At 35.2% G+C, this 25,937-nt stretch overlaps 3 protein-coding genes across 4 annotated transcripts; all 3 read left to right on the top strand.

Annotated features, from left to right (window-relative positions):
* The first annotated feature begins 629 nt into the window (after positions 1-629).
* LOC148929772 (bicyclo-germacrene synthase-like) lies at positions 630-4,386 on the top strand. Of its 2 annotated transcripts, XM_089069583.1 has the most exons (8): positions 630-641; positions 2,088-2,171; positions 2,252-2,528; positions 2,599-2,977; positions 3,070-3,285; positions 3,384-3,525; positions 3,687-3,935; positions 4,108-4,386. In XM_089069583.1, exons 3-8 carry the CDS (start codon positions 2,309-2,311, stop codon positions 4,384-4,386), a joined length of 1,485 nt encoding a protein of 494 aa, XP_088925709.1. In that variant the 5' UTR covers positions 630-641; positions 2,088-2,171; positions 2,252-2,308. The 2 variants fall into 2 exon arrangements, with proteins under 2 accessions (XP_088925709.1, XP_088925708.1); XM_089069582.1 differs by lacking the exon at positions 630-641 and having other exon boundaries at positions 2,046-2,171.
* Positions 4,387-10,624: 6,238 nt separating this feature from the next.
* On the top strand, positions 10,625-15,085 carry LOC148929773 (putative inactive disease susceptibility protein LOV1). Its single transcript, XM_089069595.1, has 2 exons — positions 10,625-11,411; positions 13,312-15,085. Exons 1-2 carry the CDS (start codon positions 10,634-10,636, stop codon positions 15,042-15,044), a joined length of 2,511 nt encoding a protein of 836 aa, XP_088925721.1. The 5' UTR covers positions 10,625-10,633; the 3' UTR covers positions 15,045-15,085.
* A 4,462-nt stretch (positions 15,086-19,547) lies between these two features.
* On the top strand, positions 19,548-24,627 carry LOC148929774 (putative inactive disease susceptibility protein LOV1). The gene is made up of 6 exons (XM_089057020.1): positions 19,548-19,760; positions 20,895-20,899; positions 21,399-22,203; positions 22,269-22,299; positions 22,579-23,274; positions 23,341-24,627. The coding sequence occupies exons 1-6, from the start codon at positions 19,548-19,550 to the stop codon at positions 24,378-24,380; spliced, it is 2,790 nt and encodes a 929-aa protein (XP_088913146.1). The 3' UTR covers positions 24,381-24,627.
* The last annotated feature ends 1,310 nt before the right edge of the window (positions 24,628-25,937 follow it).

Raw genomic sequence — 25,937 nt, forward strand, 5'->3', positions numbered from 1 at the left:
AATGTGTTGGTGGAAAATGAGCCTCTTCTCATTAGATATTAAGAAGTTTTCTATAATGGAAAATTCTATTTTTAAGAGACGCATAGAAAAATAAATAATTTTTATTTTTAAAAGATGCATGGAGTATAAATTATACTCCCTCTGTCCCTTATAATTTTTCACCATTCGACCCGACACGGGTTTTAAGGAATGTAATAAAAAGTGAATTGAAAAAGTTAGTAGTATGCGGCTCCTACTTTTATATATTAATTTTATAATAAAATGTGAATGAGAATGAGTTAGTGGAGTATGAGACCCACTATAAAAATGGTAAAAGTGAAAGGTGACAAATTTTTAGGGACGAGCGGAAATGAAAATAAGTGGCAAATTTTCAGGGATGGAGGGTAAGTTTTTGAGAATTTTATGAATTGTCATTGAAAGTGATATGTGGCATTAAAGATTCAAAAATCATCAACATTATACTCAAAAGATTGATTCCCTAATTTTACTACTCCCTCCGTGCGCTATTAAATGTTCCATTTTTCCTTTTTCGTCCGTCCGCCAATAAATGTCTTATTTCACTTTTACTATATTTGGTAAGTGGACCCTACGCTCCACTAACCCATAGCACTCATATTTTATTATTAAACCAATATATAAAAGTAGGTTTCAGTCTGCTAACTTTAGGCCGTAAGTGGATTAAAAACACGAAGTTCAGATTGGGCTACAAGGGTTAAAAACACATGTAAATACGATTTATCAAGTCAATCCATCATTGAAGTCCTGGACCAGTACCAAGTAACCAAAGAAGTGCAAAGGTGTCGCATGAATATGATTACATGCTACAACCACACCTTTAATTTCTCGTTGAGAAATATGATTACTAACTAGTTTACTTCAACATATGTGCTTTGCAAATTCACTGACAGTGAAGGAAATTCTCTCCCCCTCACTATAAATTACACCTTTACATGTATCGTATCTAGGTGTGCCAGATTCTATGGCACATTTAATGGATGATTTAATGAACGTTATAAGTGATCTCCCGACGGAAGGACATACAACAGATTGAAATCCGAGTTCATGAATTGTGAGAATGTGGATTCAACTGCAAAAGAGTTAGTTGTTTCCTTGTTTCAACAACAAGGATGTTATTGTTAGGATCGTCGATATCAACATTAGTTTGATATTGTCCGCTTTGACGAATTTGTTTTTGGGTTACCACAAAAAGGGGATCAAACTAATTGGGGTTAGATAGGTATCATATACAACTTCACATTCTTCAAATGAAACACCAAATCAGATGATGCAATTTTGGTTGCAAATGGAGATCAAAATAGTTTAGAAAAGAAGACAACGTGTATTTATACATCATTATAACATTGACGGTACTTCATCATGCATTTGCATTACAACAATTATTACATTGAATGTACATCATTATGGAAATGAGCATAAAATAACTAACAAAATATTTTATTGTCCATTAGATTACAAGATCTTGTTGTTAAATTTGGTCTTTGTTATACATTTAAATTCGGTTGAGACAAGAATAAGAGAGACATATATAATAATTTAGATAGTAATAAAACAGTCAATAAGATGGTGCTGGACCCCAAATAAACACCTGACAATGTAGTAATACTATAATGCTCCGACAGGGACGTGAACATATAAAAATTAAGGCATGGAACGCCAAAAATCATCTGTTTTTTTTATCTAAACAATCATATCTTTACACATGCACCTAATTTATTGATAAATTAATAAGAAAGAACAAATCATCTGTTTTTTTTTTTTATCTAAACAATCATATCTTTTACACATGCACCTAATTTATTGATAAATTAATAAGAAAGAACGCCACAAAACTACCGCTAGCCAAGAAAGAAACACTATGAAAATAAGCATCTATTAAAGCAATAAAAAAAGTTATTTTGAGTAGAGTTTACACCAACGAAGACATATAAATACCTTCACATTCTTCTAATGAAACACCAAATCTATCTATCTATCTATCTCACTCACACACACACACATTTTCTTAGAAACATATATACAGTAAGATGGAAATGTGTTCACCACTTGTTCCAATCAAGAACGGCAAGAGCTTAGATGAAATTCGCAAATCTGCGACATTTCATCCTTCTATTTGGGGAGACTTCTTTCTTAAATATGATTCCGATAACACGGTATATATCTGATTACAAAACAATTGTTATTTCGTACAGTGTGTTATAGTATAATTCTAATGTACTTATTATTTTTGTAGAAAATCACTGATGCTGAAAAAGAAAAGCTCGCAAAGCAGAAAGAACTGGTCAGAAAAATGCTAACTCAAACTCCAAACGATTCATCGTCTAAACTGGAACTCATTGATGTGATCCAGCGCTTGGGAGTGGAATATCATTTTGAAAAAGAAATTGAAGAATCCTTGAAATATATTACTGACAGTCACATGCAGCAAAATAGCAAAGACAATGATGATCTACGCATTGTGGCTCTTCGCTTTCGTTTGCTTAGACAACAAGGTTACAACGTCCCATGTGGTAAGATTCTTACATGCTACAACCACACCTTTCGTTGAGAAATACAATTACTAACATTTTACTTCAACAGATGTGTTTTGCAAATTCACTGACGGTGAAGGAAATTATGGGGCGTCACTGAAAAACAACGTTGAAGATTTGTTGAGCTTATACGAGGCGGCTCATCTTCTCAAACACGACGAGGAAATTCTGGAAAAAGCAATAGGGTTTTGTTCGTCTTATCTTCATGCTTCACTACAAAATATGGAGGCTGATGTGTCTCTCTCCAAACGTATTAACGAAGCTCTAAGGATGCCAAACCGCTTGAGTGTCACAAGACTAGGTGCCAGAAAGTTCATTTCCGTGTACCAAGAAGACGAGTCACATAATGAAATACTTCTGAATTTCGCGAAATTGGATTTCAACCTAGTGCAAAAGATGCACCAGAGAGAGCTTAGTGATGCTACAAGGTACATATATTTAATTATTGTGATTTCATTTTATTATAATTCTATAATTTGATTTCAGTTATTTAAATTTATATTCCATTTAATTGAAATAGGTGGTGGAAGAAATTGGACGTGAAGAATAAAATGCCTTATGCAAGAGATAGGGTTACAGAATTGTACCTGTGGATGGTAGGAGTCTTCTTTGAGCCAAGCTATGCTAAAGCAAGAAGAATATTACTGAAAGCCATATGTATGGCTTCGATTCTTGACGACACATATGAATATGCAACGCTAGATGAACTACAGATTCTAACAGACAGTGTTCAATGGTTGGATGCAAATTTTCAGTTAGTTTTTACTTACTAGTACAATTGTTTTGAATAAATTTTACCTAATTAACAAATGTGTTTTTATTGTCTTCTTTCAGTTGGGATGTTAATGAGACCTTGGAGGGTTCACCACCATGCATCCAAATGTGCTACCGAAGCCTTATTGATACTTATACTGAAATAGAAGATGAAATGGAGAAAATCGAAGAATCATACCGCGTCCAATATGCGACACAAGAAGTATTCATCTTTCCATAGTAAACGAAACTGTCAAAAAAATCATGAAGTTTGGTCAAATTTTAACTAATCCCAAACCCTAAACAATATTCATGACCAAATTTCAGGTTTTTCGGACAATTTGCCCACATCTTATTTAACGAGTTTTTTGAATTTGTTTGCAGATGAAAAAGTTAGCAATGTCATATTTTGAGGAGGCAAAATGGTTGTATAATGATTATATTCCAACACTAGACGAGTATATGAAGGTGTCCCTCGAGTCTGCTGGTTACATGATGGCATCAACAACTTCTTTGGTGGGTATGGGAGATCAAGTTAGTCAAAAAGATTTCGATTGGATTACAAAGGAACCTCTAATAGTACGAGCATCATCCGTAGTTGGTCGACTAATGGATGACTTAGTTGGAGACGAGGTATATCGTGTATATATATATGAATTAAATCAAAATTTTCTTATTGGTTGTGTTAAGCATGTGTGTGCGCGCTTTAGTGCTTAGGCGCTAAGCACGTACTATATAACATATGCACGTGTTATGCATATGTTACATTTGCATTGTCTCTTATTTATCGAATTAATTCATGTAGTATGAGGAGAAACCCTCAGCAATACATTGCTACATGAAACAATATGGCGTGTTGGAGGATGATGCTCGTGCTCAGCTTAAACAACGAGTGAAGAACACATGGAAGGATATGAATCAAGAATGCCTTGAGCCAACACCGGCATCCATGCCAATCCTCACACGCGTTGTCAATCTTGCTCGTGTCGTGCACCTTCTCTATTCCGATGCGGATTGCTATTCCGATCCCAACAAAAGCAAAGAATGGGTAAAGATGGTGCTTGTTGAGGCCGTGCCAATTTGAAGACATGAATCTTGGAGTTATTATGTAACCGCTTTCAATAAAAGATTATACAATTAAATGTAATACTACGATTGGGGTTAATTTCATATATGGTTATCAAAGTATGACTCATGTATCATATAGGGATCAGATCACTCGGGATTCACTAATTACTGTAACCTCTTTTATTGATATTGATCTGAGGTGGCTAATCTCAGAAATGCAAGCCAAGATACAAAGGGAAAACACGAATACAAGTCTACTTATTACAGAGCTGACTAATCGAAACCCTAGCTATTCTCAAGTCTTCTACCAGATTTGAGGCTCCAGCTCATTCGACTATCTGCACACTAAGTAGAAGTATTAGTAAACCCAAAACAAGATCCTCTCGGATCTAAACAAGAGCAATAGACGACCAGTAACCAAGAAAGAACAAGTAAGGATATAACTTAGGTCACAACAGTGACTACCAGGCCAAGGACCTCCCCACACGCTTCTGCCACAAGTCAGAAGATGGGAAACCGTCGAACTCTAAGTCAGAAAACCTAGCTACACCGACTACCACCAAACCGCCTATTCAGCTCACAACCACTAGAAACTCACAGAACTCACAAGGTCTTCACAAGTTCTCACTTCTTCAACACCAAACTTCGTCAGATTCCAACGACCCTGGATCCAACGACCCCAACTCAAGGTCTTCACAAGGCGGAGAGAGTCTCAGGAATGAGAGAGAGATAGAAGTGTCTAGAATAAGTGACTAAAGTGAGGCGATGCTCACTTAATAAACAACCCTGGGTCCAACGACCCCAACTCAAGATCCGGGTGAAACATCTATGTGGCAGCCATCGGTGCAGCTAGGTAAGTGATGGACCTCAAACATTGGGCCTCTGCATTTAATCAATCAGGGTCAGCCCAACTGAATAAATACACAAGTCCAACAAAATATAGTCCACCAATATTCAACATATCATAATGGCAGCTAAAGTTTAATTTGTATCAAAATGAATACCAAACTTTGGACTTTATATCAATTTGGGATTTAATTTGATAACACATTATAAAATTATAAATCTATCTACTAATAACAATAGCAAGTGGCTGCATCTACTTGTCTAAGCCACCCATTTAACACTCCTTCCGTCCCTTAAAAGTAAAGCACATTTGTCATTTTAGAACGTCCCTTAAAAAATAAATCAATTTTATTTTAAAAAATATTTTTCTCTTTAATGAGATGGGTTCCATTCTCCAATAATACTCCAACCACTTTTTTTTCTATTTCTCTCTTACTTTATCAATTGTGCATTAAAACTCATATCGTGTTAAATGTTGTCTCTTTTTTAGGAACAGATGAAATATTATTTTTGTATGCTAAACAATTAATGAAGCATATGAGGAAGTTAAAGATGGTAACAACCAAACTTAGCAAAAAGTTAATAATGTGATTTGAATTACAAGGTAGTAATATTTATTTCCATTTTGCAACTTTAGCTCACTGCATTTCGTTGTACCATTGACTTCTTATTCAAAGAGCTGTGAAAGCCAAAGAATTTAGATAATAATAAGTCAACTTTCAAAATGAAGGAATCTTTAGAACTAATATTTGACACTTCTTATGTTAATAATAGTACTCCTTCGATTCGTCTATTAAAAATAGATATCTTTTCCTTTTTAATTTATCATAAAAAACTTTCTATTTTAAGAAAAAATTCTCTCCTATAAAGTAGAATCAATAATCTTTTAATACACTTTTCTTGCTATTAATTTTTTTTAATCGATTTACATTAAAATTACTGTCATTTTAAAATATTTCATTTTTAGAGGCTGGAGTGAGTAATATTTTGTTTGAAAATATCTTTATTGAGTGAGATTCTTCTTCGAAGTTGGAGAGACTTGATCAAATCCTACTAGTAGTACTTAATTAGGATAAAAGAATTAACAAAATAGCTGGCATGCAACTTGATGCCGCATATTTCATTAAGTTGATTAATCCTTCACACTTAATTCATTATAATTATTATTATTTCGAGGAGACTTTAGATTAAATTATGCCATCGAAAACCACAATATAAGCTGACTAAACTTTTTTTGTTATATTAGTTTATTGTTCTTCGTCAGGTAGTGGTTGATTGATTAAATTTTTATTACTCTCAAATAATTAACTTGCTAAAACTTGTCTAAATTGAGTTTAAATCTCTTTCAACTCTAGAAAGATTTACACTCTACCATTCAATTGAGTATATTTTCCTTGGAATTATTTGATCCATAATTTGAAGTTGTTGCTTGTATTTTATGCTTCTTTTTCCAATGTTGTGCGTCTTCAAATAACTCCTTTTTATTGCCGGGTCTTTCCTGAGTCGTATTAAGAGATGATTTCTTCCTCCACAGGTTTTTATAGCAATCAACCTTGGAAAGTCTATACAAATTATATCAGTAGCCAAATCAGCAAAGGATTGAGGAAATCATGGTGAAGAGGATTGAAGATATCATGGTACAAAGCTAGCGTTGTACAATGCAAAAGTAAAAGAGAGAAATTTTATGTAACAATCTAAGGAGAATGAACGCAATTATAAGGAAACTACTGATTTTCGAGCCAAGAATTCTTGTACAATTGAAACCATACACATAAACGGATTATGATCGTAATTATCTAAAAATATCTAAGTTTAGAGGTATCATCGATCAATTAATGGTGTAGAATAAAGATTTACCTAATCACAATTAAATTTACTGTTTGATGAATTAATTCATGGTCGATGGTATAATTATAATTATGCTGGCTTAGGTGTGGCTGAGTCATCTTCATTTGTTAATATTTAAAGTCAAGGACTGATTAATGCACTCGATATTAGTTAATAAATAATGGTGCCTGCATTTATTTTCTTCCTTTCACATGGTTTATAATATTATACTTCTGAGATAATCAATTTTTTTTTATTCCCAATCAATTTGACCATATTAAGCCCACGATTTTGTAGTTGAAATCCCATCCAGAATCTCACACACTTCTCCATTCAATTCACAGTCGCCGACGAAGATAAGAAGAAATAATCGCAAAAGGTAATTTCTCTTCTTTGAATTTGATGCAGTTTCAACATAGAAATCGAGCAAAAACCTACGGTGTCAGAATGATTTGAAATTCGCACGGTACATGCGGAACGCAATTTGGGATCGAACTAGTCGCGATGATGGACGATGGATTTTGGCCATCTGACATCGTTTAGGGGGCGAAAACTGCAATTTACTGTTTTTTCGGGTTTAATTTTAATTTTTAATTTTCTGTTTTATTTCCTTTTGAACTTCTAGGGTTTTTTAGACGCTTATAAATAGCGCTGCTTTTGTTTTGGGCCGCAGTTGAATTTTGATAATAATATTTCGTTTTTCATTGAAACTAGGGTTTCTCTGAATTTCTTCTCCGTTCAGTCAATTTTCTCTACACGTTTTGCATCAGAATTGTTTCATAATTCACCATGTTTATGATTTTATATGTTGTTTTACATAGATTTTTGAAATCCTTTCCTTCATAAATTTGTGCTGCATGATTGGGTGAAATGAGTTGAGGAGATTTACTATATTACATAGCATATAAATCTCAATCAAAGAACTTGGTTTATATTCTTAATGTTTTTTATTTGTTGCTTCATTTTTAGGACCAGATTCATTATATGGTTTGGATCTTGATTATAATTTTTTAGATCCCGATTCATATAGTTTAGATTATATTTTTTATGTTGATTTGATTTGGAAGTAGAGATACCAAGGAATATGGATCACAATGCTTTTAATTAAGTGTATTAAAGTATCTAATAAAATTAAAGGGAAACGGGTTACCCGCGGGTATCCGCACCCGACAAGTCGGGTACGCATACTCGATTTTAGCCAAATTTGTTGTCCCAATACCCGCCCCGAGACATACCGGGATTTCCCGATACCCGTGTAGGGTATCCCGTACCCGACCCTATATCCTAATAAAAAATTTAAAAACCATAATAGCCGTCAATGTTCTCTAATCTACTTTATTAATATCGATGGTAAGCTTTAAATAGATTGAGAATAAAAGTGAGGGGATATAGCTAGTTTCGCTGAGTTTTTAATTGTATGTTCGTTGGAATATAAAAACGTTTAAAAGAACTCTTAGATTATATAAAGTACTCCCACTGTTCTGTCTTAATAGAAGCGTTTCATTTTCTTTATTCATTTTGGAAAAATAATAATATAAATACTCTTTTCTACGTCATTATCTCTCTTACTTTACTTTTTCTCCATTTTAACTATTTATTTTTAATTTTCAAAATGAATGCGTATATGGCTTATTATTATTTAACTATTTATTTTTTTTCTCTACTTTAACTATTTGAAACGCCTCTATTAATATGGAACAGAGGTTGTATTAAAAGATGGTATATGACTAATACTAATAATAACGGGTATTATTGGGATTAACGGGTATATCCGGGCGGGTAACGGATATACCCGCTACCCGCAAAACTCTAAAACACACTATCCGATCCCGCTCCATTTCCCGTTATCATCGGGTACCTGCTACCCGATACCCGATGGGTAGCGGGTCGAGATGGGAATTACCCATTACCCGCTACCCATTTTACCACCCCTAGATTATATGCTTTTGTGTTTCATTTCATGGTTGGAGTTTATATCTATCAGTTTTCATTTTATGACTTATTTTAAATTATGTAATTTGTATGGAATACAGTGTAAATAATGATCTAACTGAATTAATTATGATATTATGCAGATTTGTATAAGATTAATTTTGAAATAGAAATATTCAGGATCTAGATCTGGATCTAATATATTCGTAGACCCTAAAATTCTTATGAATCGGGATCTAATATATCTGAAACTTATAACTAGGGGTGTGATCAATTGCTAACTTTCTTAAGTTGCTAACTTGCTAACTCATCAATGAAATGTATTAAAAATGTCAATACGATGACATTAAAATGTCAACACATAATTTTGTTGAACTTCAATATAATATGTTGATATTATGTGTTGACATTTTAATGTCACCGTGTTGACATTTTTAAAACACAACATTGATGAGTTAGCAGAGTTAGCAATTTAAATAGTTAGCAATATAATGTCACCCCTTATAACTATAGTATTATAATATGAGTTTAACATAAGACTTCTTTCTCTCCCCTTCAAGACTACTACTCCCTCCATCCCTGAAAATTTGTCACCTACTACCTTCGTCCCTAAAGGTTTGACACAGTTTACCATTTCGATCCGTCTCTGAAAGTTTGACACACTTCACTTTTTACCATTTTTGGTAGTAGATCTCATATTCCACTAACTATTTCTACTCATATTTTATTATAAAACTAATACTTAGGACCCACATCCCACCAACTTTTTCAACTCAATATTTGTCACCTTTCACTTTTTCAAAGTGTGTCAATATTTGGGGGACGGAGGTAGTATTTCCATTTTCGTCCGTCCCTAAAAATTTGTCACCTTTCACTTTTACCATTTTTGGTAGTGGTCATTACATTCCACTAACTCATTCACACTTACATTTTATTACAAAACATATAATAGTAGGACTCACATGCCACCAACTTTTTCAACTCATTTTCTATTACATTTCTTAAAACTCGTGCTGGGTCAAATGGTGATTAATTATTAGAGACGGAGGGAGTAGTACAAACTATTTCATTTGGATCCAAGTCCACATTCATGGGGACACGTGGATATTTTGGATCTCGATCCGAGTCTTATTTTTTAAGACCCCGTAGATCTTAATGAAAATATAAAAGATTGAGTTTTGCAAGAGTAGATCTACATCTGATCCATTGGCATCCTAAGCCTAGTGGAGAGCTTGAGCACCCCAATGCAATTCGATTTTTAAATGCTTCCTTCTTCTCAACTAATTTGAGTTAAAATTTTTGGGCACATATATTCAAGATATTCATAGATTGTATTGAAAAGTAGGAGAGATAGAGAGGAAGTAAAGTAAATGATGAAATATAGTTGAGATGATTGGATGTTTTTTTTTTTAAAAAAAGAAATGATTCAGTTTAGTTAGGACATCTCAAATCGGAATACGAGTACTAGTTTTGATTTTTGTTCAAATTTTTTTTATTTTAGCTTCCAACTTAATATAGTTGTTTTCAAATTTATCTTATTGCTTTTCTTCAGAGTTAATATTACTAAAATATCCAATTGGAAAAATTGAAGCAAAATCTGAGATAACCATTAAAGAGTAAATATTGTCAATTTTCGTACGTGCAGTTTGCCTATAAGCATGTCAGAGGCCATCATCTTAGGGGTGATAGGGGAAATGGAGAGCTTTCTGATTGAGTTGCCGAAGACCGATGACTTTATGGATTACAAGCCTGAAACACTAGAAGCCCTGAAAGAGGTAATAAAAGAGCTCAGAATGATGTCGGACTTCTTCAGAGACAATAAATCTGAAGAGATGAGCAGGCTAAAAAATTTGCTAGCTGACTTTGCTGAGATGGCTCGAGTTTCAGCGATACACGTGTGGCTGAAGAGCCCTTATGCTATCTCCAAGGACCTACGTGCTTTGAGGAATATAAAAAAGCGCATGATGGAGTTTAGTGTTGGTAAGGTGGGGAGTAGTTCACAAAGTGGTGGAGAAGAAGGAGATGAAGGTGTCGTGGTGGGCTTGGAGAAAGACGTGCAACAGCTTGTGTTTAAAGTGATTCTCAGTGAAGAGATGTGGCTTATTTATAAACCTATTCTTATCAAAGGGATGGTTGGTGTGGGAAAGACAACTCTCGCTAGACAAGCATACAAGCATCCGACCGTCATTGAAAAATTCAAGCGCTGCCGTGCATGGGTAAGCCTTTCTAGTTTTACAAGTAAACATGAGGTGCTTGTGGAATTGATACGCCAAATGGTGACACTTGATGGAGATTCGTTGTTGCTCGAGGAGATGGACAACCAGAGTCTCGAACAGATGCTTCTCCGGCACCTGGAAGAAATGCCGCCATGGTTTATAGTTCTCGACAACGTGATGCCAGAAATACACTTCAAATCCTTCTTGCTAGACCTTGCACGCTGCTCAAAGCCAAGTATGCTTCTTTACTTCTTATGTTTGAATCAATTTTGCATGTTTAAACTTTTTCAACTTTATAGATAGAAATAGATATTAAAATGCTTTTACAAGGCATAGAAATCTTTCAAACTAGATACCCCCGCAACAGTTGTTCTCACAACCGATGTGGGAATTGAGTCTGTAACATTGGACTCTCCTTTAAGGGCCAACGTCCTCGTTGGTCATGGCTGGTTCTTTCTCAGGCCACCACTCCGAGTCGGCCCCAAACGTACTCGTTGGTCACGGCGAGTTCGTTGCCCGGAAACCACTCCGAGCCATTTGGGCTCTCAATGAAAGCACCAATTGATACGGACCAAACATGAGAACTCAGCCCAAAAGACTAGCCTGTTAGGTGAGAGAGCCAATTTAGTCTATATACCCCACACCAGTTGTTCTCACAATCGATGTGGGAATTGAGTCCGTAACACTGGTGTAGCAATAAACAAGTAAGAGTATCGCATCCCACATAGACAAATTGTGCAAACTCAAGTACCACAAACCGACTTTAACTACTACCTAGACAATCCGGAAAGTTAGGTTTGATTTTGGAAAACAATTAAACATAAACAAGCTAAAAGCACGCACAAAAGATGAGTTTCAAATAAGAGAACAAGGTAGAGCCTTGGATCCAACTACAACAAACACAATGCGAACAATTCAACAACTTCGATTACCCAATTGAAGTCTCCAGGATTACTAGGAAAGCCGCTAGTCTAGGCTAAGCCCTCTCTTGAGTGCACTCAACCCGTTGATTAACCATTAATATTGAAGTCTCCTTCTAATACTTCACAAGTAACTCCGTAAAACAAAAGGCTCAAGCCCTCACGCTAGAATTCCTTCTCTCGAATGCAAATTATATAGATATTGTTTATTTTTTTATCAATCATAATTAGGTATCTCTCGATTACTCATAGGTCAACAAACCAAATTGGTAGCTAAGCAATTGAATTGAAAAAGCTCAAGAATGAAACAAAGAAATCACAAGAGCATAGGTAATCAAAAGTCCTTGAATTAATCAAAAGCGTTCATTGTAGTCTTCACCAAAACTCTACAAAAGATTTAGCTACTCATATTCAATGCAAATTCACAAGAAAAATCCATAGAAGATGAATTAAACATAGGAAAACTAATGAAGATACACCCAAGGGTGAATTGAATGGCAAATCGTCTTCATCTTCAAACCGTTGATGATTCCAACTCTTCGTCGCTTCAATTTTCTCTCAAATTGTCAAGACGGCTTCTGGGGCATGCGGAAAGTATGCTGAAGTCGAACCCTAGGTCCTATTTATACCCGGGGCGAAAAATAGGAAAACAACAGCGAATAGGTAAATTGCCTGGCCGGGCGATTTTAAGTGACAAAACGCCGGGCCCGGGCGTTTTCCCCGCCTCACGATCATGCTGCAAACGCCCGGTCTTCTGTACTGCAAACACCTGATCAAAGGTTTTTGGTGCCGTTTTCGTCCGTTTTCACCTATTGTGACTACAAAACTCGACAAAACTTATCAAAACACTAAAATAGGGGATAACAGATGAAAACTCAAGTAATGTGCTATAAAACACTAGAATATGTACTTTTAAACATCCAAAACACTTGCTAAACTAAGAGTTTATCACTACTAAAGTTCAAAATTGGACTCGTACAATTGCATAAAAAACCATTTTGGTCCTACACATTTTAAGTGTGTTAGCTTTTGGTTCTAAAAATATGTTTCGGTCCATATTTAACTCAATCAAAATACGTTACGAAACAATAACTAATTCTTCAGTAGTATATATACACGCACAATGTAGGACTTCCTAATTTCACACTTCAATATCCATTTTTGTTTCCCTTATTGCATTAAGTTCTTAACATGGTATATAATCAGGGCATAAATGTGGATTGTTGATCACCAGTTGCCATCAGATTCAACATCAACAGTTTTACACTCATGAGATAAAAGCTTTGGATTCTGATAAGAGCTGGCAATTGTTTTTGAAAATAGTTGATAAATTTACAAGTGAGGAGAACAAATTCACAAAGGAGTTGGAGAGGAAGGGCAGGGAGATGTTAAAAAAATGTGGGGGTTTGCCGCTTGCTATAATAGATGTTGGAAGGGAGAAAGCAAAGCAAAGACTTTCGGGGATTGGATGGGAAGAACTTTTTGATTCAATTGATTTGAGTAAAACATTGAAGTTGTTGGAACCGATGTATCTTGAATTGGATAAAGATATGAAGTCTTGTTTCTTGCATATGTCCTTTTTTAAGGAAAATGCAATAATGAGAGAAGATAAGTTGCACCATATTTGGGCTGTAAATGAATTAAAAACCGGAATGTCACCATGTGCCAGTTTAGCTGATCAATCCATTATTGAAGTCGTCCACCCGTACCCAGAAACTTATAGAGTGAAAAGGTGTCGCATGAATCCTCTACTACACATGCTATCCATCAAAAAAGCAGAGGAGGAAATAGGCCTTGAGATCTTAAGGAACAATGGAAATAATCGACCCTTAGAGAGCCCTCGTCATCGTGTTATTCATTGTGGCAGAGCCAAGTTTAGTCACTCTACGAATCAAGACAAGTATCTTATTTCTCTCATCTTCCATGGAGGTGGTCGATACTTGGACAACGCAGGCCAGTCTTATTGGAAGAGTTTTGAACTCCTCAAAATACTTGACATGGAAGATTTTGGGGCGAAGACTTTATCAGAATCTATCGGGACATTGACCGAGTTAAGGTATTTAGGATTGAGAAACAATTATGTGGAAGAGATCCCACACTCGTTGGGGGACATGAAAAGGCTTGAGGTTCTCGATATAGCTTTAAACTTTATGGTGGAGGTGCCAGATATTATCAAGGAAATGGGTGGCCTTCGTGTTCTCAACATGTCCGACGTGATTTGCAGAAAGCCTTTAAAAGTAGATGCACTACAAAATCTTGAGACCCTGACCTTCATGTCTATATATTCTTGGACATATGAAGCCTCGAACTTGGAGAAGATGACTAGACTGTATAAATTGGGTGTTGAAGAAATTGATGAAAACTCGGATGTAAGCGAGCTCTTTCCATCACTAGCTAACTTGATGAAACTTGATCACCTTATTCTGAGAGGGTTTCGGTTCAGAATGATGTCTTCTTTGGACGGGATTCGTGGTATATGTAGGCTTAAAAGGATACGCACTCTGAGGCTTGATGGATGCATAGCTACGCTACCAAGTGCTGATAGTTTCCCTCGTTGGATAGAGTGCTTGGCTTTGGTAAATACTTGTCTTGATGAGGACCCCATGCCAATACTAATGGAGTTGTCCAACCTAAGGCGCCTCAAACTGCGGAATGCATACAATGGTCGAGAATTGGTGTTCAAGATGAGAAAACTTAAAATCTTGTGCATCAGTGGGTTGTGGAATCTGAGAAGAGTACGATTTGAAGAATGTGAAATAGCTGACCTCGGGCATCTAGAAATCATGAATTGTCCACATGTGGAGACACTCCCACAAGAAATTCGGTCGATGAGTCTGCGAAAGTTTAAGATGGTAACAACCAAACACATTGCAACACAGATAAAAAATTCAGGCTTGCTCTCCAAAATAGTGGAAGTGGATATCAGTCCATAATTTGAAGTTGATATTCGTGTTAATACGGAGGTCACTTCGCTCATCAGCTCTCACATCAACTACCAGCAAATTCGACCCCAACGTCAAGCAAGAAGGCTGCTTTATCTTTCACAATTATGTTTAGCTGAAGCAAGTCCTTGTTAGCTTAGGATGGAGTCTGTTTTAGTTTCCTTATTGCATTTGTTAATCTTTTACATGTTCCGGATTTTCTTTGTCGGTTGTTTTATCTAGATCTAGTTGTTTCAGGAAGCAAGAGACAAATAGATTCATACACGAGTAAAGGTTAATTTTAGCCTAAACATATGAACAAACTAAGAATTTGGTCCAAAACACACTTTTTTAAAAACAGGTCCATAACAAATGAAATACTTGTCAGAGTGGTCCTATTTTTATGGTTCCGTCAAAAAACTAACGGTCATGCCACTGTGCAATTAGCGTTGACCGTTAGTTTTAAGACGTAACGGTAAAAAAAGGACTACTTCGACGATATTTTCATTTGTTATGGACCCGTTTTTTTCAAAAAGTGAATGTTTTTGGTCAAATTCATATTTTGGTCATATGTGTAATACCAAAATTGACTTTTACTCTTCATACAATCTTAACAATGTCTATCAATTTCACCATATTAGAAGATCCTGTTCACACTGTTCAACTCCAAGTAAGTAACTGTACAACATAAACCCAATTCAAATTAACTAATCTGAATTTAACAAGCTGAAGTACATGTCATCATCACTTTTCTCCTTCTCCTGAAAAGATTATAAAACACAATATAATTCGGCCTCAATTTACACAAAGAAGCACATTTATCTACAAATAAAGGGTAAAACAAACTAGAATCTACTTCGAAATTTGCTTTAGAACTAGTATAAGGCTTAAAATAATATGAAAGTCGATAGGAACCTTTGATTGTTTGCTTGGTAAGCAATTCAGTAGACCTTTGGTCAAAGCAATGTTCGATGTTAGAGAAACTTTCAATATGCTTAATGCCTGCAACCAAGAATTTCATCTTAACTTGTTATCATCGATACAAACTCATTTTAAAGGAAATAATCCGTTGCTACGATCCGCTTGAGATAGCATAGTAGTGATATAGGCCCAACCTGATATGGGTGGATTGCATAGAAGTGATAATTAGAGATCTTCATTAGATGGGCCCCATTTGAAATCAATCAGCCCTATTCGAATTGGGGCACAATCAAATTGAAATTTTATCGGGTTAAAAATTGTAATTCTATTACTATAATCACTTTAGTTTGAATTAAAATTATTGATTGCCAGCATATTCTTTAATATTTCCTAGTTTGTCACCTAGTTTTCGGGGTGATGTAATTCTATTAATAACACTGACAAAAATGACAATTGTGTTGGAATGACTATAAAATTGCATGTGTTTGCGAAATGGGTTGACAAGTCAAACTCATGGTTTTGACCGTTTGACATCATTTTAAGAGGCTCATCATTTTCTTGACTTTTTTCCATAATTTTCATAATTTTGTTATATTTTAAGTTCTTTTTCGTTGTATTTTTCTGTGAGTGAATAATCTATTGAGGACTGTACTAATGAATTTGATTGCCTATAGATGCGTTGTGATGTCGAGGAGAAAGAGGAGCACACGGTTGCTTGCTATTTTGGGGTGTTTTAAACTGAAATATAATTCCTTACATTGTCTAGTTGCATTAATATTCGAATTATGATGATGTGTGTTAGCTTGCTCTGAAAGTTGAGAGGCAATTGAAAGGAAAGAAAGACCAGTTGTATGAGAAAATATGTAACCATAACCTTGTGGCAGGCATTAATTAATTAGGTAATTTTGATTGTTCAATTATTTCATGCGAGTTGCAAAATTTTATTTGAGGGACAATAGTATATATAGTGATCCAATTGATGTTTGTCCTTTTCCAATTGATGCAACATAACATTTCAAACCTAGGTTGTTAAGACTACTAGTTTTAATCAATGTGGCAATTATTTTACACAATCACTTAGTCTACAACTTGTCGTTGGAAAGAGCCAAATGTTAACTGCAACTTTGCAAGAGTGCAAAGTAACACTTATACTCAAATCCAAGTAGACTTTAATTAGGATAGAACAATATTTTGGAACTCTTTATTCATGTTGTAAGTTTTTTTGAAAAAATGAGAATATAGTACTACTACTTCTCTTTATCACAAAATAGGTCTAGCTCTATCTTTCTAAAAAAATATTTTGGAACTCTTTATTCATGTTGTAAGTTTTTTTGAAAAAATGAGAATATAGTACTACTACTTCTCTTTATCACAAAATAGGTCTAGCTCTATCTTTCTAAAATGTTTTGGAAATTAATGGGGACGAATGAAGTATTAATTAAGTGATTTAGTTGGGCTTTAATATACCCTTATGAGAAGCATAATATGAATTGATTCATTCATCGTTGAGTAAAGGCCAAATGTGGTCCCTAACATATGACTATTTTATCAATTTGGTCCTTAATATTATCATTTTGATTATTTGGTCCCTCACAAATAAGCTCGGACCCGAATCGGTACTCACTTAACAGAACCGTCAAAAAATAGACGATAATTGCAATTTGACTATATTAAATTACTAATGGTAATTAATTATACTTAATTATAATTCTTAATTCCTATTAAATTATAAATTATTCATTTCATTTTGCAACTGATACTATCTTTTTTCCAATTTTTATAATAGGAAAAGAATTATAATTAGGTATAATTAATTACCATTAGTAATTTAATATAGTCAAATTTTGGTCATCGTCTATTTTTTGACGGTTCTGTTAAGTGAGGACCGATTCAGGTCCGAATTTATTTGTTAGGGACAAAATAATCAAAAAGTTAATGTTAAGGACCAAATTGATAAAACGACCATATGTTAGGGACCACATCTGACCTTTACTCTTTCTTTATTGTTTCACATCAACAAATTAATTTAAGATTTTCGAGAGCATTTCAAAACTCTCCTCTAAATTATAACTATGCTGGATTAGGTGTGACAATCAATCTTATTTTATGATCATAAAATTTGACTTTAATTAAATTGCCCCGTCGAAATTCGTAAAAGGATGCTATTAATGTGGACACTAATTAATTGCTTGTTGGAAACGATGATTTAATTATATTATCACTATTTTCTAAGCCAGCCAGCTGCACTATTTAAAATTATTTCTCCATGTAATCCTAATTGGGTTGACCATATTAAATCTATGAATTAGTTTTTCAAAATTCCTACATATCTTTAAACTCAAACTCATATGCGAAGACAAGGAAAAGAATTAAATCGGAAAATTGAATCCAGACCGCAAAGATAAGAAGAATAATTTACAAAAGGTACTTCTCTGTATATTTTCATAATTGTGTTGTTTTATTTGAATTCATTTGCTTCATAAAATTGAGCTTTCAACACAAAAAGCTTGGGTGAAATGAGTTAAGAAGATTTACCAACTTCAATAACATAGAAATCTTAACTACAATAAACCAAAAAAGGTTAAAAGCTTTTTATATTTGGGAACTTTTCTTCTTTACTGTTTTTCCCATTGTTTTTTTAGAATTTGATCCAGTTTCATTAATTGTTTAGAATTTGATTCTTCAAAAATTTGGACTATGATCAGATGATTCAGATCTAAGCACTCTCCTTAAATTTTAGATTTTGAGTATTAATGGATCTTGGATCTAGTACAAATAAGTGGATCCAGATTCATTATTAGAGCCAAATTAGATTTGATCTGCATTAGGATCGGAATCAGTATAAATATATAGGTCTAGATTCAGATTTTGATTGGAATCTGGATTAGATTTTGGATCCAAATTCATTGTTAGAGTCAATTTAGGTCCTAAATATATGAACAAAATACGAATTTGATCCAAAACATTCACTTGTCAGAGTGGTCTTTTTTTACGGTTCTGTCAAAGAACTAACGGTCATGCCATTGTGCAATTAGCGTTGCCCTTTAGTTTTTTGACGGAACTGTAAAAAAAGGACTATTTTGGCAACATTTTAATATGTTATGGACCCATTTTTTAAAATGTGTATTTTCAGCTAAATTCATATTTTGGTCATATGTTTATGACCAAAATTGACCTTTTTAACTATTTACTTTATGACATATTTTGGATATGGATTATTGTAATGTCGCCTTTTGAGGATCCTATTGTTAAAAGATTGTGTGAAGATTGGGTTTTTGGGGTGATTTTAAGGCCAAACTAATGCATACTCCTATTTCGAATTGTTCTATGTTTCATTTCACACATTGATGACTGGGACATACATGGTAATAATGATTTATGGTTGTATGACTTTGTGTGGTGAAATAATGGTTATCATTTACCACAGTTTGTGTAATTGAATTTTATTTAAGAGCTGATCATTTAGGTACTACAAATATTCTATTCCCATATTTTGTCGCTTTTCTTAAAAGGTTCTCACTCCTTACTTAACAATCCTCTGCACAGAGTCAAAAACTGTTTCCTCGCTCCTGCGGCGTAGTTTTCCAAACTCGAATGCCGATATCAGTGCATCTTAACGCTGAGAGCCCAAATCAATGGGTTGTGATCGGCGTTGGTGTTGGCGTTGCGGGAGTATTGATAGCCACATACTATGTACTTAAATTTATGCTTCTATGGGTGGTGATTGGAATCTGCATCGCCGCAGATGTCTATCGACGTCGTCTCAGAGCTAGGAGGACTGTCGAAGAAGATTGTGGAGCGATGAATGTTGAGGACATCACCACAGATGTCCATCCACTCCGAGCTAGGAGCACTGTCAACGAAGATTGTGGAGCGATGAATATCAAGTACGGTATATTACTATCATTATTCACCTATTTTATTCTCTTTTTATTTAACTGACAAGACAACATTGCAAAAATTCTCGTGCAGTGTTAAATTTAATTAGGGCTTGATTTATGATCATGTGGATATTTGATGTTGACACCACTACAAAAATACAAGATTGACTATTTGAATCTTTATTACATATATGTAGGGATCGTTTATTAGGAGTGATATGATAGATTGATAAAATATAAGATTTGACTGTTTGAATGACACTAAAAAAATGCTTAGTGACGGAATTAGTGACAACAGCGAAAATTTCAAGAAGTAGTGACGGCTAAGTGACTGAAAAGCGTTAATCACTAATTGGTGACAGAATAGTTCGTCACTGTCTTGTTACACCACTTAAAGTTTATTTATTCCATTTCAGTTTTGTTTTAAGTAGATTATATGCTTTTGTGTTTCATTTCGGTTGGAGATTATATCATCAGTTTTCTTTTATTACATATTTTGGATTATGTAATTTGTATGGAATATAGTGTTAATAATGATCTAACTGATAATTAATTAATTAATTATGATATTATGGAGATTTGTGTAAGATTAATTTTGAAATATAAATAATCCGGATCTAGATCTGGATCTAATATATTCGTAGACCCTACAAATCTTATGAATCAGAATCTAATATATTTGAAGCTTATATAAGTTATAACTATAGTACTCCCTCCGTCCAAAGATATTAGACCCCTTTCTTTTTGGGCACAAGAATTTAGGTGATAGTTGTTTAGTGGTTGGTAGTAGAGTAAATTTTTACTATAAATAGAAATGGTTCAAGTGTATTGGGACATCCCAAAGTGGAATAGGGGTCTAATATCTAGGGACGGAGGGAGTATAATAATATGAGTTTAACATAAGACTTCTTTCTCTCCCCTTCAAAACTACTAGTACAAACTATTTCATTAGGATCCAAGTCCACATTCATGGGGACACATGGATATTTTGGATCTCGACCCGACTCTTATTTTTTAAGACCCGGTAAATCTTAACAAAAACATAAAAGACTTGTATTAGATTGAGTTTTGCAAGAGTAGATCTACATCTGACCCATTGTCATCCTTAGCCTAGTGGAGAGCTTGAGCACCCCAACGGAATTTGGTTTTTAAATATTTCCTTTGTCCCAACTAATTTGAGTCAAAACTTTTGAACATAGATATTCAAGATATTCATAAATTGTGTTGAAAAGTAGGAGAGATAGAGAGGGAGTAAATTAAATGATGAAATACAGTAGAATTGATTGGATGTTTTTTTTTTGTTAAATAAAGAAATGATTCATTTTAGTTTGAACATCTCAAAAAGGATATGACTATCTTAGTTGGGACGGAGACATGGAGTACTATTTTTTATTTTTTGTTTTATAATTTTTTATTTTAGCTTCCTAGTTAATAGAGTTGTTTTCGAATTTATCTTAGTGCTTTTCTTCAGAGTTAATATTACTGAAATATCCATTAGGTAAAAATGAAGCAAAATCTGAGATAACCATTACAGAGTAAATGTTGTCAATTTTCGTACGTGCAGTTTGCCTATAAGCATGTCAGAGGCCATCATCTTAGGGGTGATAGGGGAACTGGAGAGCTTTCTGATTGAGTTGCCGAGGACCGATAATTTTATTCGTTACAAGCCTGAAACACTAGAAACCCTGAAAGAGTTAATAAAAGAGCTCAGAATGATGTCGGACTTCTTCAGAGACAATAAATCTGAAGAGACGAGCAGGCTAAAATATTTGCTAGCTGACTTTGCTGAGATAGCTCAAGGTTCCGCGAAACACAAATCGCGGATGGGGCCTTATGATATCTCCGAGAACCTCTATGCGCTGAGGATGATAAAAAAGCGCATGATGGAGTTTGGAGTTGGTAAGGCGGTGAGTAGTTCAGAAAGTGCTGGAGAAGAAGAAGACAAAGGTGTCGTGGTGGGCTTGGAGAAAGACGTGCAACAGCTGGTGTTTAAAGTGATTCTTACTGAAGAGATATGGCTTATTATGAAACTAATTCTTATCAAAGGCATGATTGGTATAGGAAAGACAACTCTTGCGAGACAAGCATACAACCATCCAGCCATCATTGAAAAATTCAAGCGCGGCCGTGCTTGGGTAAGCCTTTCTAGTGACACAAGTAAACATGAGGTGCTTGTGGAACTGATACGCCAGTTGGTGACACTTGATGGAGATTTGTTGTGGCTGGAGGAGATGGACAACCAGAGTCTCCAACAGATGCTTCTCCGGCACCTGGAACAAATGCCGCCATGGTTTATAGTTCTCGACAACGTGCGGCAGAAATGCGCTTCACATCCTTCTTGGAAGACCTTGCAATACTCTCAGCCACAAGTATGCTTCTTTAACTTTTTATGTTAGAATCAATTCTGCATGCTTAAACTTATTCAACTTTATAGATAGAAATAGATGTTAATATGCTTTTACAAGGCATAGAAATCTTTCAAACTAGATTATATGGAGTATAATCTTGGTCTCTTACAATTGCATAAAAAACCATTTAGGTCCTACACATTTAAAGTGTGTTAGATTTTGGTTTGAACAATATGTTTCGGCCCATATTTAACTCAGTCAAAATACATTACGAAACAAAAACTAATTCTTCAGAAGTATATGTACACGCACAATGTAGGACTTCCTAATTTCACACTTTAATATCCTTCTTTGTCTCCCTTATTGCATTAAGTCCTTAACATGGTATATAATCAGGGCATGGATGTAGATCGTTGATCACCAGTTGCCATCAGATTCAACATGGACAGTTTTACACTCATGAGATGAAAGCTTTGGATTCTGATAAGAGCTGGCAATTGTTTTTGAAAACAGTTGATAAAATTACAAGTGTTGAAAACAAATTCACAAAGGAGTTGGAGAGGAAGGGCAGAGAGATGTTAAAAAAATGTGGGGGTTTGCCGCTTGCTATAATAGATGTTGGAAAGGAGAAAGCAAAGCAAAGACTTTTAGGGATTGAATGGGAAGAACTTTTTGATTCAATTGATTTGAGTAAATCATTGAAGTTGTTGGAACCGATGTATAATGGCTTGGATGAACAACTTAAGTCTTGTTTCTTGCATATGTCCTTTTTTAAGGAAAATGCAATAATGAGAGAAGATAAGTTGCATCATATTTGGGCTGCCAATGGAGTAAATACAGGATTTACACCATGTGCCAGTTTAGTTGATCAATCCATTATTGAAGTCGTCCACCCGTACCCAGAAATGTATAGAGTGAAAAGGTGTCGCATGAATCCTCTACTACACATGCTATCCATCAAAAAAGCAGAGGAGGAAATAGGCCTTGAGATCTTAAGGAACAATGGAAATGATCGACCCATAGAGAGTCCTCGTCATCGTGTTATTCAATGTGGCAGAGCCAAGTTTAATCACTCCACAAATCAAGACAAAAGTCTTATTTCTCAAATCTTACACCTCATTTGTGGCATAGACAAATTTAATCACTCTACGAATCAAGACAAGTATCTTGTTTCTCTCATCTTCCATGGAGGTGGTCGATACTTGGACGACGCAGGCCAGTCTTTTTGGAGGAGTTTTGAACTCCTCAAAATACTTGACATGGAAGATTTTGGGGTGAAGACTTTATCAAAATCTATCGGGACATTGACTGAGTTAAGGTATTTGGGATTGAGAAACAATTATGTGGAAGAGATCCCACACTCATTGGGGGGCTTGAAAAGACTTGAGGTTCTCGATATAGGTTTAAACTTTATGGTGGAGGTCCCGGATATTATCAAGAAAATTGGTGGCCTTCGTCTTCTCAACATGTCTGATGTGATTTGCAGAAAGCCTTTAAAAGTAGATGCACTACAAAATCTTGAGACCCTGACCTTCATGTCTATATATTCTTGGACATATGAAGCCTCGAACTTGGAGAAGATGACTAGTCTATATAAATTGGGTATTGAAGAAATTGATGAATACTCGGATGTAAGCAAGCTCTTTCCAGCACTAGCTAACTTGAAGAAACTTGATCACCTTATTCTGAGAGGGTTTCGCTTCAGAATGATGTCTTGTTTGAACGAGATTCGTGTTCTACGTAGGCGTAACGAGATACGCACACTGAGGCTTGATGGATGCATAGCTAGGCTACCAAGTGCCGATAGTTTCCCTCGTGAGATAGAGTACTTGGCTTTGGTAAATACTTGTCTTGACGAGGACCCCATGCCAATACTAATGGAGTTGCCCAACCTAAGTCGCCTCAAACTGCGTAATGCATACAATGGTCGAAAATTGGTGTTCAAGATGAGTGAACTTGAAATCTTGTGCATCAGTGAGATGTGGAATCTGAGAAAAGTACGATTTGAAGACCTTACAACGGGTTACCTCAAGCAACTAGAAATCATGAATTGTCCACATCTAGAGACCCTCCCACAAGAAATTCGGTCGATGCATCGTCTGAAAAAGTTTAAGATGGTAACAACCAAACACATTGCAACAAAGATAAAAAATTCAGGCTTGGTCTCCAAAATAGTGGAAGTGGATATCAGTCCATAATTCGGTCGAAGTTCGCTGACATCACATCCAACAACCACGAGCTCTCTCATCAGCTCTCACATCAACTGCCAGCAAATTCGACCCCAACGTCAAGCAAGAAGGCCGCTTTATCTTTCACAGTTATGTTTAGCTGAAGCAAGTCCTTTTTAGCTTAGGATGGAGTCTGTTTTGGTTTCCTTATTTCATTTGTTAATCCTTTTCCTATTCCGGATTTTCTTTGTCGGTTTTATTCCCTGGATCTTGTTTATTTCCCTCTACTTTGAAATTTTCTTTAGAACTAGTATAAGGCTTAAAACACTATGAAAGTCGAAAGGGAACCTTAGATTGTTTGCTTGGAAAGCAATTCAGTAGACCTTTGGTCAAAGCAGAATTCGATGTTAGAGAAACTTTCAATATGCTTAAAGCCTGCAACCTAGAATTTCATCTCCAATTCCATCACATCTATTTATTTTTTGGATGAATGGAACAAAAATACAAATTGACATACCTCTTCCAAGCCGATTTCCATCTCCAATTCCATCACATCAGATACAGGTTGATCGAGACTGCAGAGGATCGAGGAAATATAGAATGTATTTATTGAGTAAGACATCTGACAACGGAGTCTGGGAATCATAGATGCCCTGAGCAAATCCAAATCTAACGAGAAACACTTATGAACAAGTAACCAAAAGAGAATTATACTGTAAATAAAAAATCAAGCAATGAGAACTACACGTGTATAATTCTAGTTGTAATATGGAGTGGGAGGCGGAAGTAAAACAAGAACTGGAATTCAATATAAAAGAAGAACAATCCTTCGAAGAGGCCAAGATAATCTTACAAAGAGGCCTTCGGTTGATACCGTCCTAATACACTTAATTTCCCGAGATATCTAGCTCTTTTAAAGAAGAGCTGTTTATAGGACTCATACGCACTCTAATCTAGGAAAGTGAATCAGCATACAACTAAACAAGGAAACAAATTGATAGGATTTGAATCCTATCGAAGCGATTCGAGCACACGAAATTGTGAAGAAAACGACAAAGAAACCTAGTTGCGTCAACTAGCGTTTCGAAACTTGGGTTTCAAGAAAAGATTTTTATTTCTTTGTTCTTGAATGATTTTCTGACTCTCTAATGGACTCTTTATTTATAGAGTCCGGACCCTGCTTAATTCGACTCTACGATTCGGGAAAGAATCAAGAAGAAAACCCGAAAAGATTTATATAAATCCTATGCTAAAATACGGTAGATATCTTGCTTGAGGAGCAAGGTTTGTGTTCCAAAAATACTATAGCTAGACAAGGAAATAAATAATAAGCTAACAATAAAAGATGTCGGGCCACGGCTTAGTTGGTCGTTTGGGCTTGGGGCTCGAGGTCCCTATCACAAATCCTCAACATTTAAAGTAATCTTTCATCAATCTCCACAACAATGAAAATGATCTCAAGAGATTATGGAGATCATGATCTCTATCTGGTTGGTTGGGCTTGGGCCATTATATAGGCCTAACCTGTTATGGGTGGATTGCATAGTAATGGTAGAAATTATTGATGTCAATTGGGATGGCCCATTT

The sequence above is a fragment of the Salvia hispanica genome, chromosome 4, assembly GCF_029641045.1.
Source record: "Salvia hispanica isolate PSC_SH4W2 chromosome 4, Shi_PSC_v1, whole genome shotgun sequence".
In the NCBI taxonomy this organism is placed as follows: Eukaryota; Viridiplantae; Streptophyta; class Magnoliopsida; order Lamiales; family Lamiaceae; genus Salvia; species Salvia hispanica.

Bases quoted from the DNA above. Each gene is read 5' to 3' on its own strand.
- LOC148929772 (XM_089069582.1), top strand. From the start codon at position 2,046: ATGGAAATGTGTTCACCACTTGTTCCAATCAAGAACGGCAAGAGCTTA. The intron at 2,978-3,069 runs GTACATATATTT...TAATTGAAATAG, and splicing joins GAGCTTAGTGATGCTACAAG to GTGGTGGAAGAAATTGGACG. The intron at 3,936-4,107 runs GTATATCGTGTA...TAATTCATGTAG, and splicing joins ATGACTTAGTTGGAGACGAG to TATGAGGAGAAACCCTCAGC.
- LOC148929773 (XM_089069595.1), top strand. From the start codon at position 10,634: ATGTCAGAGGCCATCATCTTAGGGGTGATAGGGGAAATGGAGAGCTTT. The intron at 11,412-13,311 runs GCTGCTCAAAGC...AACATGGTATAT, and splicing joins CTTCTTGCTAGACCTTGCAC to AATCAGGGCATAAATGTGGA.
- LOC148929774 (XM_089057020.1), top strand. From the start codon at position 19,548: ATGCCGATATCAGTGCATCTTAACGCTGAGAGCCCAAATCAATGGGTT. The intron at 22,204-22,268 runs GTATGCTTCTTT...TCAACTTTATAG, and splicing joins TGCAATACTCTCAGCCACAA to ATAGAAATAGATGTTAATAT. The intron at 22,300-22,578 runs GCATAGAAATCT...GTATATAATCAG, and splicing joins TGTTAATATGCTTTTACAAG to GGCATGGATGTAGATCGTTG.